At 38.8% G+C, this 16362-nt stretch overlaps 3 protein-coding genes and 1 pseudogene across 3 annotated transcripts in view; all 4 read right to left on the reverse strand.

Annotated features, from left to right (window-relative positions):
* LOC108012551 (heterogeneous nuclear ribonucleoprotein A1) overlaps positions 1-16362 on the reverse strand; it is a 128138-nt gene that overhangs the window by 50082 nt on the left and 61694 nt on the right. The window lies entirely within an intron of this gene.
* LOC108004716 (vitamin K-dependent protein C) lies at positions 1117-2432 on the reverse strand. The gene is made up of 4 exons (XM_017067772.4): positions 2205-2432; positions 2099-2144; positions 1874-2034; positions 1117-1697 (listed from the first exon to the last, which is right to left on the reverse strand). Exons 1-4 carry the CDS (start codon positions 2395-2397, stop codon positions 1213-1215), a joined length of 885 nt encoding a protein of 294 aa, XP_016923261.3. The 5' UTR covers positions 2398-2432; the 3' UTR covers positions 1117-1212.
* On the reverse strand, positions 9586-10472 carry LOC139353055 (uncharacterized; annotated as a pseudogene).
* LOC108008554 (chymotrypsin-like protease CTRL-1) lies at positions 10917-12336 on the reverse strand. The gene is made up of 4 exons (XM_017072428.3): positions 12095-12336; positions 11898-11943; positions 11657-11832; positions 10917-11605 (listed from the first exon to the last, which is right to left on the reverse strand). The coding sequence occupies exons 1-4, from the start codon at positions 12327-12329 to the stop codon at positions 11013-11015; spliced, it is 1050 nt and encodes a 349-aa protein (XP_016927917.2). The 5' UTR covers positions 12330-12336; the 3' UTR covers positions 10917-11012.

The raw sequence follows: 16362 nt of genomic DNA on the forward strand, positions 1-16362 counted from the left end.
TAGCCATAAACCATTTTGTTATTTGTTTAAGGTGTTAAAAATGTTAAAAACTTTTAAGACTTGTAAGAAATAAAACGTATCTTATGACCGACCCTGATGTTAAACATTTTCCCCCAAAACAATCAAAGAAAAGTTCAAACAGAATGAAATTAACAATGAATTGCATAAAAGCGAATGCCAAATGCGCGAAATCTTTTCCCCAATCTCAAAACTCCGAATCTCCCGCCATCGCCAATAATTGCAAGCCCAGCGTAAAAATTTGCGCTGACTTCATTAAAAATAACAAAAAAAAATCTCAAACAGAAAAAATGGCAAGCAAAATGAATGAGTCTGGGCCACAGAGTGTAGAGAAAGAATGGCATCGATTGAGTTCAATTGGGGGGCATCGGATGGCGAGGAGGCAATTGTAAACTGGCCAGACCATGAGCTAAGCCAATAATCAAGGGGCAGGATGTCTGGCAGGTGGGCGGGGTGCCTTGGGGGGCGGGGCCGGACTTTGCGGTCCGGGAGGCGGCAGCTAATTTATTACGAGCATTTAACAAGCATACTCCTGGGGTCTCTCACGAGTCCGCTTTGATTTATTAGGTGTTTGGTTTAAAAAAAGCGAGGCAACGAAATGAAAAGCACCAGAGGACGGGCAATGGAAGGCCGGACGAAGGAACAAGGAACCAGGAACCAGGAACAAGGAGCCAGGACCAAGGACCAAGGTCTAAGGACTAAGGAACCGGCCGGATGGGCAGGCTGCGAAATTCCGAAACACTAATGTGAATGTAATTTGTAGTTAATGTGCTGTCGGTTGGCATGTGGGCGGGCTCTTCGGCTATTCAGGCATTTTAATTGTTCAAAAAAAAATCGGGATTTAGCGGAAGTTTCGGGGCATTTCTACTTTTCGCAGCGCTACGCCCATCCAAGTGGACGCTTTCCATTTTTGTGGAGCCAAATGCCCTAATTTTAGGGTTCCCGCGTCATTTTGCACTCCATTTCGTTTTCCTTTGTTTTATACAATTCCATGAACATTTTTTTAAACGGAAGCTTTTACATGTAACTCCATGCCAACTAAATAATTTTCGTATTTTCACTTGGCTTTTATTATAAGAATATAAAAAATCAACTATGCATAAATGCAATCGATATTTTTATTTTACAAACAAAGTTTTATTAGTATAGTGATACAAATTATTAACAAGAAATCATTTCCTCAAATCTATAAATTTAATCTTTCGAATGCGAACTCAAATTGGTAACAGTGTCAACAAGTATGACTTTTGGATTCCGAGAGTTAGGAGGCCTATTGGTGTTCCCAAACTGCCGCCACACCCGAAGGATAAAATCGATATGGCTCAGGATATCAGTGTAAGTACTGGGCCTATTGCATTTTTGGTTTGTTGTGGCTATGCCGATCAGAACAAAACGAGTGTGGTTTCTGTAAGATATCAATGCTCCCAGAGGATTGCTAGAGTCCACGTTGCACAGCTTTGATTCAGAATCTCCCGCGCAGAACTGACTGCTTGAAATTTTGGTTCCATTTTTGGTGGAGCACATTTCGGTGGGTTGGCGCCGAATGTCCAAAGTTTTAAATGTATCGCTTTCATTTTTTACCATTGGCAAACCCCATCTAGCACCGGTTAAGACCGGAATATGGTCGATATACCCTCTCCAAATGGTCCACCAAGTAATGCAGATGGGTCTGATGTTTTCTAGATAAAGAAAAAGTTGTATTATTGTGGTCAAGTTAATATAATTTACAAATAAGATTTTAATTAAAAATAGAAACAACATTATATAACTATTTGAGGCTTATAAATTTCTGATATTGGTGGCAATTAAATTTATTCTTTATTTGTAATAGATAAACAAATACAATTCAACTCACCTGAATACACTACATCCGTATCCAATCTAAGTATGGCTATGTCATTGTCATTTGTTTTAATGTTGTAGAAAGGATGAACGAACGTTTGGTTTACTTGATGCTCCGAATGAATTGTGTCATTTTCATTGTCTGCTTCTATAAACTCTCCCAGGCGAGCTACTCTGCAAATAAAACCAAATCTTTAAAATTAAGTTATTCCATCTTCAGGTTACAAAAGTCACTTGCAGTTGTTCGTTGGCCTTTGTGCAATGCGCTGCAGTTAATATTAGTTCTGTAATATACAATTTTAAAATGATTAAGTTAGATTAAGAAATTTTTCGCATTGTCGAACTTTGAGTGATAAGAGTTCCCCCGCATACGAATATCAATTCTGTTGTGTGTAGATAAGCCATCCATGGGCTCGAGATATTATTAGCAATCTTTCCATTTCGAGGAATTCCACACTCCCCGTCGAGATATTGGGATAGTCCCGGGATGGGGAGAATAATCAGCAGTGCTGAGATTCCGATTACAGCTGACTTCATGGCGCTACTGCAGATCGATCGACTGAGGTTCCCCATTTAATAAGTTCGACATTGAGGCTTATCAAGCATTTAATTCCGAGAAGTCGAATGGATTAGCCAGAGCTAAACATATAGAATTCTCGTGACATTGCCTATTATTTTTGAACCAATTTCTAGTTCATTGAATGCGTTTTCTATATTATTCCTCGTAATTGTTTTAAATTTGTAAAGGTTTTCAATGAGGCAATATAAGAATTCTTATCTTAAAATTAGGAAGTAATTCAACCATCATAATTTGTAGACACCGTATAATAAAAATACAAATTCAATGGTCATTTGTACTTTGAAAATATTATGTTTATTTGATGGGATACTCCCTTGTCTCGACCATGATTAACCTCCAGGGAAGCCATTCACCCCAATTTCCGCATTCTTTCGCTGTTCTTCCTCATTGTGATTTTGTTTCACCGTTTTCTTTTTTATTGTTTGCAACTGCCCAATGTTAAATGTTAAATCACATTGTTGAATTTCTGCTCCCTTTGTCGTTCAACAGCGATGGCGTTCGCATCGCAAGCTTTTCCATCGGCGGCCATTAAAGGTCATAAATCACAACATAGCATAGAAATAAATCAACCCTTTATTATCAACACATCGCAATGTTTGTTATCGAAAGGGTTATTTATAGTTCTCCTGGGAGCGGAGGGCAGAAAGAATCCGGCGAGCCCTCAGGAATTTGTGAATATATATTCACCGGAATTAACTACGGCTCACAGATCGGGTTCAAGGTTGAAATTCTGACCGAATTGCCTACTTATCGGTGTGAATGTGTCTGTGTGCTCTGTGCTTTTTTGTATGTCCTGGCAAGCTCATTAAGCAAATCGCATTATTTGCTCATACGAATTCAAGTATCTTTCCAGTGCACTAAGCACACAGAACGCTCTGACAGCCCCACAAGGAGCTTCATTTGCCGGCAATTGAAAGCCTGAAAAGACACACTGGGGAGGAGCGAGGCTGCACATGGAAAATGAATACATCATTAGCTGCATAAAGTGTCCTTGCTGGCTCAAGCGTACCCATGCACTGAGAACATTTTTCTAGATAACAAAAAACTTAAACAATTTTGAATTACCCAAAGAAACATACTGCCCTTAGAGCTTAAATATATAACTTTAATATACTTTTTTAGGTAATTATAATGACTTTAGTGTATACATATTTTAAAATCTATTTTAAATATTGCACAATTTAAAATAAAATAATTACTTTGAATGGGATTTTTACATAAGTTTTTTAAGGAAGTACTAATTTTTCCCCGTGTAGATACCCATATACACGTTTATACGAACGTGTACGGTAGCTACAAGTGGACAAAGCCGACTCTAACTGGCTGAAGAAGAGAAAACCCGAAAGCAGGACTAAAACATCAACGCTCCATGGCTACTTAAACGGCTTAGGTTTGAGGACTTATGCAACTTGTTAACTAATTACGTGCACAGCAGCGTAAAGTGGCTTAAAACACACGCACCTTAGCCACTCGAGTATTGAATGAGAGGGATTTTTCATAATGCCCTGACAATATCATTAAATTGGGTTCATAAGACCGTATTGATACATTTATGGAAATGCCTTGTAATCTCTCAAGGATTGCTCAAGCTGAGGATTCTGTTCTTGTGGTGATTCAAGCAATTTTAAGTTAATGGCAATAAGAGTATGAAGCCTTCAGCTTGGGCTTACAGTTTCTATAATGTAGCTTATATTGGGAGTTTGTGTGGATAATAAAATGTCACATACTTATTTTTCAATAAATTTTTTGCATTTTACAATTATTTTTTTATCAAAATGAAAAGTTAATCGGAAATATTATTGCAGTGCTTTTTGTGTCACAATCTACTTATTTATCTTTTGGATTTTTCTGTCATTCTTTCACAGCTTTTTTACTAAGCTCTCATCCTCTGCGCGGGAAATCACTGATTTTTTTAATCTACTTTAATTGAAAATATCTAATTTTGTGATGACTGAACGTTGTAGGTTAATTTCCTGTGCGTTTCCTGATTAAATTTCACTGAAGTACTAATTATATTGGGGTGTTTATTGACAAGAGCATCAACCTATTCATTAATATCATCGGATAGATAATTCCACATTTTTTGAGTCACTGAAAAATGGAATTTAATTAAAGAATTTTATTTAATTTGAATCTCCTCAGACAAACAACCCAAACATCTTTAAGCATTGGCAAACAAATTTGTCTGGCGAGCAGAATCGAAATGGAAGTAATCTAAAATAAAAAACTTCGCAGACAATAGAAGGCAAAAACACGGGAAAATAAAGAGAAGGGTTGAAAGGAAGCCAGAAAAAACAGAAAAAGAGTGATGAACCAAACAGCCATTCAATATAATAAATCACACCTTTGTCACACAATGCGAAAACGTATTTTTCCAATTAAAAGCCAAAGAACGTTTCACTGCAAATTACTTTAACCTTTCGTCGGCCATCGGGTTGCCGACATGTAATTAGTTGACAAAGGTGTTCGTGCCAGTTGTTTTTAGCTGGTTTGGGCCGGGCTTAATTGAATTTTTATCTCGGCCAATGCGGCTCCTTTTCACGTGTACCTCAAAAAAAGTGTAGACAGAAGGAATCGCAAATAAAAGAATTAATTTGGAAAAGGTCTGAAAGTCAAAGTCTGTGCAAATCTATGCAAATTTATAGGGTTAAGGGGACTTTTAAGTTAGGAAAAAAAATACTGTGGTCCCAGCCGATATAACGTGAGTAAAATTAACTCTACGAATATAACAAATAGGAAATTCCCATATATTTTGTAAGCTGTTTATTCAGTTGTTCAGACCAGTGATAATCATAAATTGGTATGTTTATTTCAAAAGCAAGAAGGCCATTTTTAATTGCCGTGAACTTGGCACATCCGAGCCCCGCCCAAATGCGAATATATTTGTCAACAATGTTGATTTTGCGACAAGCTCTTCTTTGTTTCGCGTTTGGAAGCCATGCTCGGTGATTGTTGTTGGTTTTCGCGTTGTCCTGCCACAGAAATGGGCAGGTGGTCGAGGGGGATGGGGAAGGGGAGGTCCTGGGAGTGGCATCAAACCGCAGCAATGTCAACAGCATAAGCCGATTGCGTGGAATTTCGCCATTGTCCCCTTCGATCTTTCCCAGGGGATTGGCTGCTCCGCACAAAGTCAAATGATAAGTCAATTGTTTGGCTTGACGTTCCAGTTGCCACAGCAACCCCGCCTCTACCACTCAGAAAAATGTAGTAGAGGTTTTCTAAATTGGAAGGTTACAAAAAAATGGGGAACTTATAAATTTAAGACCTATTTCTAGGCGTTTCATGACCCAGTGAGATAGAGAACTATAAGAACGATTACTGATATAAATTTTAATCAAACTTAAAAAATTGTAATATTTCAGTTTCGTAAACTAACAGATTCTTACAAATAATTATATACATTTATTCCAATTTATATCCATGTTATATTTTAAGTGTGTAGCCATCCGCAAAAAGGGAGCGGAAAATAAAGCGGGCTAGAACAAATGGAAGCCATTGAAAAAATGCAACTAACTGCAGCTCTGGGTTTGCCTATTATTGGCCGCATTTAGTTTCAATTTGCGGCCAAAACGATCTAATTATTTATTATCCCGGCCCCTGTTTGTTGACCATCCCTTCGAGTCGAGCGCGGTGGCTTTTATGGCCACCAATTGCGCTTAAGTGGGGAAAGCAGCAACTTTACGAGCCTTCCTCCAGTTGCTCCCACTCAAGCCACCTCCGATTCAATTCAAATTGGCACGCAAGCCAACCGAAGTTATGAGTTTGGCCCAGAGAGGGGGACTAGATGGAAGTGGAGTGTGTGTGCCCTATTCCAGGTCCTGCTAGCTTCAGATTTGCTCGGGGGAAGTCTTAAGGAATCGGTACAACAAGTGTGCACTTTGGGGAGAAAAGCGAACAGCGACTTGTGGATACCCTAATATAAAATTCAGTTCTACAAAACTTTAAATAAAAATACCAGAGGATATAATTTTTGGTATTTGATAGTCTTAAGGTCACACTAGGTATTCTTAATATTCTGGATTTATATGAAAGGGCAACTATAAAAAAAGAGAAGATAAAGAGATTGAAAACAAGCGTGTCCTTTGATCTGATCTTATAATTCAATTAATTTTTACATCTCAAAAGACTAAGGATTCCCAAATACCCATCATGATTTTGGGTGGTGTACATATTAAAATGATTCTTAGATCTTAGCACCGCTCAAATTAAAATATAAATACTTTCCTCACCATAAAATATCCAATTTCGAATGATTTTCAACTTCCTGAACCTGAAATTCGTGTATACAGCACTTGAACGTCAAACATTTGCAGAACAAACAGTCGCCGTGGGAAATTATTAGAGACAAATAAATTAAATTTTATAGCCTGGGTGCGCTAACACGGAAGGAATGAAGGAAGGAGCAGTCACGACAGGGTCAGAGGGCAGAGGTCGATGGAAGGATGGATCCCAATTTGATTGGCGATTGTTTGGGGGCAATTATAGATTTGGCTTGCTTGTTTTCTGGGGGCTTAGAGTGCTGGAGTGCCGGCCAATGGAGCTCTTATACATATATACGAGCAGTTCTAGCTGGTTATCCCTTACCCGCCAGGACAATGGCCACTTCAATTTCCTTCAGCTCCATTTATGGCTGAAACATGCAAACTAAAAGTTAAGTTTTGTGCGAACTCCGACCCGAGCGGAATAACAACAAAAGCCGCTCGACTCGATGGCGTTTAACAAAGTTATTGGCTTCCTCTCGCTTCCATCTCCACTCCACTTCCGCATCCCTTCCACTTCCGCATCCCAGCGTTCTTGGCCATCATCAACACTCTGTCTGTCCCTGGGTTTCTTGCCACCTTTTGTTTTTTACAAGCACTTTGCAAATATTTATGGCTGAAAGCAGCGTAAACAATAAACTCATAAACTGCAGCGACGACGTCTGCGTCACAGGACACAGAAACTGGACGCAGGACACAGGACACTGGACGCAGGACCCAGCGGGTAAATCGATTTTTAAAATGAATTATGTTTGCAGCTATGCAGTACGTATATATATTTGTAGATACAACTGAGTACCCGTCCTGGAGCGATACGAAACCGGATATTGTACATAACATTTTATATTAAGGACCGATTAAAAGATGTCCTGCAATGTTTCGCTAAAAATGTTCCATACGAATCTATTTTTACAATATGTGTTACGTTTATAACAAGTTAAGAGCTCATTTTATATTTATATTTTTTCACGATAATAAAGGGAAAATAGCCTTCGTTCATTTTAATTTCACAACGGAGGCATATATTACCAAGTAAATTTCATGCAGTTTGTCCAGCACTTTCGTGTCATGTGTCTTTTGTTGACTGGAAACCTCAAAAAAGAATGGTCGATGGCAAAGGACAGGCTCTGCCATTTACAAATTAGCTAAATATTTTGGCACAGACTTCACACCCAACCCACGGCAGTCACATCCTGCTGCTTCTGACCAAACATAACGCATGCATATGCATTCAAAACTCTATTTGCTCAACATTTTGAGTGCAGAAATTGCGCCAGTACTGCCAGTTGTTGTTATGCAAACATTTACCAGGGAAGTGGAATTCAGCTATGGAAATTAGAGTCTACATTGAAATTAGCAGGCGACGCAGCGTAAACTATGTCCCTAAACTTGACGGTAAACATCAGATGAAAGTCGGCGTATCAGTGATAAATATGTACACAAAATTTAGAAAGGCATATGAAAAATGGTGCACAACATTATTAGAAAGCTTGAATGAGTCCAATTTAGAAGATATTATCTTTAATATATTATTATATATTTTTAAAACTATAATACTACTTAGTTCGATCATTTTTTGGGCAGAAATTCCATTGTTTCTAAAGCATTTTCGCCAAGGGCCGAACTCATCAATTAGAAATTTCGAATTGACTGTTATCTGATTTTATATTTCTATACGCCTACATACGATGTCTCCGCTTTTTCCGACAATTGTCGACTGCAAACTCTTGTAATCCTAATGAATCCAGCACCTATTTATTTTTCATTGTGGGAAATTGTGCAAATGCCAGGACAACAGTTCGTTTTTGGGGCCTCGAATGCCACGCATACCCGAAGCCACATGGCCTGACCATCATACGAATGCGAGTGTGTTCAATTGTTTAAATGTGCCGTAACAACAGTGCAAAAAAAGCACATACAACTAGAAAGATATCTGACTAAGTCACAACGAATTTATAAGTCTCTCCTGAGCAAAAAATATATAAAAAGAATTTATAAAAATTTATTACTATAATGATGTTGTCTTCTATATTTCTTATGCATTTAGGTACATTAAAGTGTAGGAATCCTAAAAATATATTACGTCAATGTCATAAACTGAATATTTCCTTCTTTCTGTGATTCTACATATATTGTACATTAAAACACATCCATGTGATCTATTTATAAAATATAATGCATTTCATATCCCCCAGATAAACAGATGTATCTTTCCATGTACAAGGGTATTCAAAACAAGACAGATACTGATGTAGATTCACTCCTGGCTGTTGTTTGCATACATCAGTCTGAGCTCGGGGAATAGGGTGGGGCGAAGTGTGCAGGGTGGATTGCTGACAGATAGACAGTATTTGCTGCTATTTTGTTACTGCTTGTTACTGTTTCACATGAGGCTTTGTCTCTCATCAGTTTAATTAGTTGGCAATGCTTTTGCTTTGCTTTTTGCCCAACCACCCAACAGGCATTTCCGTGCCACCCTGAAAAACAAAACAAAAGCTTAGCCGGAACAAAAATAATAATTGCTGTGTGCATTTTCTCCATGGCAGTACATAGAAAACTGATGTTCGGGCGATGACATATGTCTGTATTTATTATTATTGATTTAAATATTTTATGGCAAAGACACAATATTTTTTCGGAAAATGTTTTTCTTCTTTGTAGATATTTTGGCTGCCCTGGAGGCAAGAGGCTTATATATTTGTTTATAAGCCAAATAAGAATTATTTTTGCTAAAATGATTTTACTGAATCTTGTACCATACATTAAAAAAGAACATTGGATATTGAACTGAAAATTGCACTCGATTTGGACCTGGTCTATAATGATTTCTCGAAAACTCCCTTGAATCGTAGTCCGGGTACTCCTGGTTCTCATCCCAGTCCGATAATCCTCGAAAATGGGTTCCGGTTCACGTTGAGGTAGGGGTACTACCGGTGGTGATGTAGGTGGTACAGTAGGAGGTCTAGTAGAGGTTGGAAGAGTGGTTGGTGGACTGGTAGTAGTTGTTCTTGTTGGAAGTCTTGTAGGTCTGGTAGGTAGTCTGGTTGGGACTGGTACCTTCTGACCATTGTCAACCTGTCGTCATACTCGGAGTCGACGTGGTTCAGAACACCCGTAAAGACTTTGGCACCTTTGATTCGTATAGCTGGCTATGCCGATCTGTACAAATCGCTTAGTGTTCCCATAGGGAACCAAGGCTCCCAGAGGTCCACCAGACTATGATACTCCCGATATAGAAGTAGCACACTTGTGGAGGCTGCCGCCGAATGTCCAGTGTCCTAAGCTCATCGCTGTCAGGTTCCGACTCGGTTCTGCCCCATTCCGTTCCGATTATCATCTGGATGTTGTCTATGTACTGCCTTCATTTGAGAAGCTTAGTAATAAGAAGATTTTCCCAAAGTATGTTCCTTACTGTTTAATTAACTTCGAACCTTCCTCTGTACTTTACGGCAGTAGCCAGGCGCAAAACTGCTATATCGTTTAAATGCGTTTTTGGATCGTACAGGCGATGTTTGAAGCCCGCATTCACTTTATGCTCCGCTCGAAAGTGACAGTAATTTCCGATACATCCGTCTTGCTGGCTTCTTTTGTACTCCCCCAGGATAGCATATCTGCAGGGAGGCCAGTAATAACATTTGTATAGCAGTTAGAAGTCACTTACAATGTCTTGTTTGGCTTAAAACAGTGCGCTACAGTTAATACTAGTTCTCCAAGAAATAAAAAAGTACTTGCACTAGATTTTAAAATTAGCCACTTGAGAGTTTTGAGAACATTCTAATTTTAAATACGAACTGTTTGTGATCAAAGTTCCACCGCACACGAATCTGTCGTCAGTTGATTTAAGAAAAGTCGTCCAGAGACTCGAGTTATATTTCGCTATCTTGCCATTAATAACACGTTTTGATGTTTTTGGTTCAGATCGAGTTCCACAGGATGGATCGAGAAACTGACTTAAACCGGGGAGCGGAAAAACAAATAAGAGAAGTATCACAGTGCCCGCTATGTTTTCCATCACTGAGATATTTATTGCGCAAGTGTCAGACGATCAGTCGGGAATCTCTGTTTTAAAACGTCGACAATGCGGCTTATCTATGTTTGATTGAGTGTGTGGTTCCAGGAAATGTTTTTGTGGAAAATTTCTTAGTAAACATCATTCTTGATTGTGAGAAAATCCCGATGCTATTTATTTTTCAATAGAAAATGCTATTTGTTGACTTTTAATGTAATTATTTTTTATCATAAAGAAGAAAACTTATTTTGGGGATGATGAGACTGTTTTTTTAAATAATAATTTTATTAATAAGGAGTGAGCTCTACCAGATGGAAAAATGGAAATACCCGCCAGGAGACCATTGCGTACTCCAATCCCAATGCGTTTCATGGGAATTATCAGAATGATCAGAATCATAATCCTCGAAAGTCTGTTGTGGAACCTGCGTAGTATGCCACCAAGATGGAGCCTGGGTGGTTGTGGGTGTCATTGGGATCGAGAGCCTTTGTCCATTGCCGTACTGCCTCCACACCCGAAGTATAAAGTCGACGTGGCTCAAAATGTCCGTGAAAACGCTTGCCTTCTGACACTTCTTATTCGTATAGCTGGCTATGCCAATCTGAACGAAGCGCTGGGTATTTCTATATGGGACCATTGCTCCAATTGGTCCACCGGAATCCCCGTTGCACAAATTGCTATCCCAGTTTCCAGCGCAGAATTGGTTTCCAGAGATGGTCAGCCCAATGAACTGAGTACAAACCTCTGGTGGCTGGCGGCGGATATCCAGGGTCCTCAAAGCATCACTATCACTTTCTCCCTCCGTCTTGCCCCATCCCGTTCCGGTTAGCAAATCGATGCTGTCGATGTACTTCCTCCATCGCGGATCCCACACAATGCAAATGGGCCTTATATTATCTAAGAAGAGATTATAATATATTATTTATATCCCTATATCACAGTACCAACCTCTGTAAACCACTCTCTTAGCTAGTCGTAGAATGGCAATATCGTTAGCATGAGTATTGGGATTGTATAGACGGTGCTTGAAGCCCGCATCCACCATATGTTCCGCCCGAAAGTTACAGTGATATCCGACACACTCCTCACTTCGTGTTCTTTCATACTCACCCAGACGAGCTACTCTGGGAAAAGTAGAGAAATTATTTAATATTTATTTATTATCTTTAAAAACGATTTTATAACTTACAACTGCTGGTTGGCAATGAAGCAATGCGCTGCAGTTAGTACCAGTTCTGTGAAGATAATGAGTTACAATTACTAAACTAGAATTCGCAAAGCAAATAGACTTCAAATAAATTAATATTTAACTATATTTTGTAAAAAACCAAGCTAGAGTCGAGCATTTTTTGTTTCAACTGTGTATTGTGAATGGTAAACACGAACTGTTTGTGATCAGAGTTCCACCGCACACAAATAAATCCGTAGTCGAGTGTAGAAAAACCATCCACGGGCTGGAGTTAGATTTTGCAATGTGGCCATTAATGATACGAGTCGCAATCTTCGGTTGAGCTCGGATTCCACAGGCTGCGTCGAGAAACTGACTTGATCCGGGGAGTGGGAGCAGGAGCACCAGAATAAATCCGGAGATTGCTAGAATTCCGATTACTGCGGTCTTCATTGCGCGAATGTCCGCCGATTGATTGAGAATCTCGGTTTTATAATTACAATAATTCTTATCAAGGCATTGATTACGAGTTTTCCGATCAGAAATTCATTATTGCAAACAAAGTAAAAAATAGTAATGTATACATAATATTTTACAGAATAAAAGCGTATATGATTGCCACTTGAACAATTTCAGCCTAACAGCTTATTGATTTTTTTATGTTTCACCTGCATTTTTTCTAAACAATTATAAGCGTTGTCTGCCCAAACACTTTCCCATTTTCGATTTAAAATTGAAATACATAAAAGCAAAAAAAAAAATTAACAAAATAGGAAAATGCTAAAAAAAAACGAAGCCAATGCATTCACAGACAAAAATGTGCATTTAATGGGTTGCAATTTCTAGCTTCGGTTCGGAGCAATTCAGAAATTGGCGCAGATTCGGTTTAACTGCCTCGTTAGTGAAGGCAGCGAAATATCTAGGAAAGAATGCTGAAAACGAAACCGCTCCCCTGCTCAAACACCGCCGCACCATCCGTAGTCATCATCATCATCGGACTACCCATAGATTTATCGTTTTTATTCGCTGGAAATCACATTAGCCGAGCGTAAAACTAAAGGAGCGAATAAAAATGGTTAGGCAACTGAGAAAGGAGAGTTCATGGTGGCACAGCTCAAGCTCAGGTTGAACAAGCCCCAATACAAGATACCTCACAAAAGTGCCAAGCAGGACAGGGTGCTCTTTAGGGATCTAGCTAAAAATATTGAAATATCATGTTTGGTGGATTAAATGACAAATAATATTAACATATATGATATAAGGATGTAAATTATTATGATAATTTATATTTGTATATAAAATAGTACCCTGTTTATCAGTTAGATGCACTTTGCGTCTGGGTTAAAATCATTTAGAGAGAGGAAAAGGTAGAATCCAATGCAGGGGCGCCAAGTGGGATGAATGTTGGAACATTGGAGTGTTCTTGAGGAGGGTGCGCTTAGCGTAGACAACGTCTAAAATAAAAAGTGTCTGAAATTATAGCTTTCAGGCGGCTTGCCCGCTCCCCCTCAGCTGGCGTTCAATTCCATCCAACTGCCGCGAAGAAAGTGCAGACCTCTGTTGACTAAGTGGGGCGAAAATGTGGGTGGCACATGAAATATGAGTTAAGAAAATTGATGACAAACATTTCAACGGTTATTGCATAAAATTACCATAAAATATTGCATGCAAGTAGCTCTTTGTCTCTGTCTCCCTCTTTTCTTTTCAGCTCGTTATAAAAATTTCCCATTGATTTGCAGTGAGGTAAAGGCCAGCATAATTGCAATACGAGATGGGGAAAAGCGGAAAATGGGGCAAGGATTAAAGTTTATTATTTTAACAAGAAAGAGGGCTTTAATCGGAATACTTGGCCTGCGTTTATTTATGAAAAAATGCAGAGCTTTCATTTTGATTGAATTAATTCCGCAAGTAGCGGAGTAAAAGTATTTGTAAAAATTTAATTAAACATACCTCTTAATTGCAGGTATTTTAATTTTCCAGCTACTCAATTGTACTTTACCCGCCTATATCATCGGCTATTGTTTCGTCCTGGGCATAATTAAAATTTATGAACAGAAGGTTGGGCTGGAATGCACTGTAGCCCCCCTTTTGGGGCTGTGCGCCGGCCATGTCAAATTTATCACTCTACTCCTTCGGTGGCCACTATAAATTGTTGCCTTTTGCCGGTGAAGATGCTGGCTTTGGCATCCTTTTGGCCCTTTCTTCTTTGGGTCCTGGACAGCACCGCAGGCAACATTATTTGACGTAACCAAAGTAATTTTAATTTTCACCGCAGCCCTCGCAAAACATCAACGACGAGCCGCCCCAGGGGGCGAAGGGAGGAGCCCACCAAGTGGCACTACAATGCACTCCATGGAGTTGGGGCGGTTGTATAGTGGGTTGTGGGGGGCCTGGAAACTGCAAACTGGGGAGTCTGGTTACTTAAGCATATTGCAAATAGACTGCATAATGAGCTGCGCTTTGCTTTTCAAGACACTCAGGTGGAAATCGAGTGAACGAAGGCTAACGAGAAATGGCTGAAAACGCATTGAACCAAAAGATGACTGGGGCTCGTTATAAAGGCGGGTTTTTTGTGAAAGTGAAGAGATGGAACGAAAATTATAAAAAGCACACTTTCAATATTAATTAAATTAAATCAACCTTATGATCCTGAAATCCACAAGGTAATCCTAATAACTAAGGACAAATCAAAAATATATGTAAGATATAAATTCAAGAAAGATTTTAAAATTAATCGGAAAAGTCCTTGACAATACCAACAATCCACCAATAAATGATAAGAAATTTATTTAATTTAAATATCACTTACATATTAGTTTTTAATAATTCATTTTTAATCGTTTCCACAAGCTAATATGGAAAACTCTTTAAAAAACTTTCAAAAATACTGCTATATTGTAGATACTAAATAATGTTTTTAAAATCACTTGGAAAAACAGCACAGTCGATTGGTGCGCCCCCGAAAAATAAAGCAAATCACTTCTAGAGATTTTCAACATTCGGTATACACACATTTGCATTGACATAAACTTGCACCGAAATTTGCATAAATTTAGAATGTATTCTGTATTCAGTAACGCCATAATTTAATTTAGTACCGCAATCAAGTGGTTCAAGCCAAAATCGTTTATTTTTTGCGAGAAATGTTTGGAAATTCGAAATGACAGGCGAGGAGGGCAACAAACACACACGTCCGGATGGGATAGTCCTTCAATTTGGGTGATCTGCTCGTAAATTGGTAGCCAAGGCAAACTCTTTCCCTGTATTCAGTCGTAAAGCCAACGTATGCAAATTTCGTATTCACTTTGTCACACATGCACACAAATAGACAAACACACACACATACACACACGCACGCAGGGATGTCCTTTTATTCGCACTCACACTGGCGCACTGGCACATCCTTGTGCATTCATCATCAGCCACATCATCATTTATACATTGTATTTGTCTGCTGTTGTTGCTTTTGTTGCCTCTGACGGTGGTCTGCAGTACATAAAACTGCTGACATTTGTTGTTTCCAATTTGGGGCAGTGCATCCCCCTCTCACCGCCCCCTCTCGAGCACAAAAAACTCGAAATTTTCGGTTAGAGCTTAACATTAATTGATTTAGAATTTGTGGAATTGAAATTATGTCGAGTTGACAGTTTGGGGATAAAGTCGCACACAAGCGGTCTGATGAATGTGTTTCATCTAAATGGATAAAGGTTTCGCCGGCGGCATTGAGAATTAATAGGGTGTACGTGGGAAGGTAGCCGGGATCCTTTCTATGGACCCATTTAATAACGCTTTTAACTGAGAGGCCCGCTTGAACAGTAAATTATAAATGATTTTAAATGGATTTATTTCGATCCCTGCTTACCTAAAATTAAGTTACGTTTATATGACACTGATTTGAGCTAGTATTAGGCGGTATAAGCTTTTGGAAAACGGTGAGGCTTAGTTATTATTTCTGCACTTTAACATAAATTGTTTTTAAGAAACAGATAGATAGATAAAATTAAAAAAATATCTATTTCAATTAATTAAATTTTAAAAGTGATAACTTCAACAGTCTTCTTTATTTTTCCAGCGATTATTGTACCAATCATGATGGAACTGATAGGGATATTTTCCTACATCATAACTTTCTTATGTTACTTAGGATTGGCACATATTTGGAAACAAGTTTTAAATGGATTTTGTTAAAGTTTTTTTTAAAAATGCATAAGTTTCTTGTTTCTCTATTGTGATAGTTCGACATAACCTCTGATAAAAGCTTTGAGACCTGTACAAACATTGGAATTAGACCACATTTGTACTACTACTACTTCGTTACCGTGGCAGAGCCCCCAGGCAATTCCTCAGTCAAAAGGCCACAAGCTGTGCTAATTAGCGCAGACAAAAGCCTCGGAAAACTGAAACAAGCGCCGCGGAGGCGAAACAAGGAGTTGCCAAGGCCCGAAGACTGGAGAGCCCAGAACAAGCCGGGGCCGAAAAGAAAGGC

The sequence above is a fragment of the Drosophila suzukii genome, chromosome 2L, assembly GCF_043229965.1.
Source record: "Drosophila suzukii chromosome 2L, CBGP_Dsuzu_IsoJpt1.0, whole genome shotgun sequence".
NCBI classification, from domain to species: domain Eukaryota; kingdom Metazoa; phylum Arthropoda; class Insecta; order Diptera; family Drosophilidae; genus Drosophila; species Drosophila suzukii.

What these genes read in the sequence shown, in the direction of transcription:
- LOC108004716 (XM_017067772.4), bottom strand. Translation starts at nt 2,397, where the DNA reads ATGAAGTCAGCTGTAATCGGAATCTCAGCACTGCTGATTATTCTCCCC. An exon ending in GGGAACTCTTATCACTCAAA is followed by an intron (nt 2,145 to 2,204) that starts GTTCGACAATGC and finishes TGTATATTACAG; the next exon opens with AACTAATATTAACTGCAGCG. An exon ending in TACGGATGTAGTGTATTCAG is followed by an intron (nt 1,698 to 1,873) that starts GTGAGTTGAATT and finishes TTCTTTATCTAG; the next exon opens with AAAACATCAGACCCATCTGC.
- LOC108008554 (XM_017072428.3), bottom strand. Translation starts at nt 12,329, where the DNA reads ATGAAGACCGCAGTAATCGGAATTCTAGCAATCTCCGGATTTATTCTG. An exon ending in TTCATTGCCAACCAGCAGTT is followed by an intron (nt 11,833 to 11,897) that starts GTAAGTTATAAA and finishes TACTTTTCCCAG; the next exon opens with AGTAGCTCGTCTGGGTGAGT. An exon ending in TAAGAGAGTGGTTTACAGAG is followed by an intron (nt 11,606 to 11,656) that starts GTTGGTACTGTG and finishes ATCTCTTCTTAG; the next exon opens with ATAATATAAGGCCCATTTGC.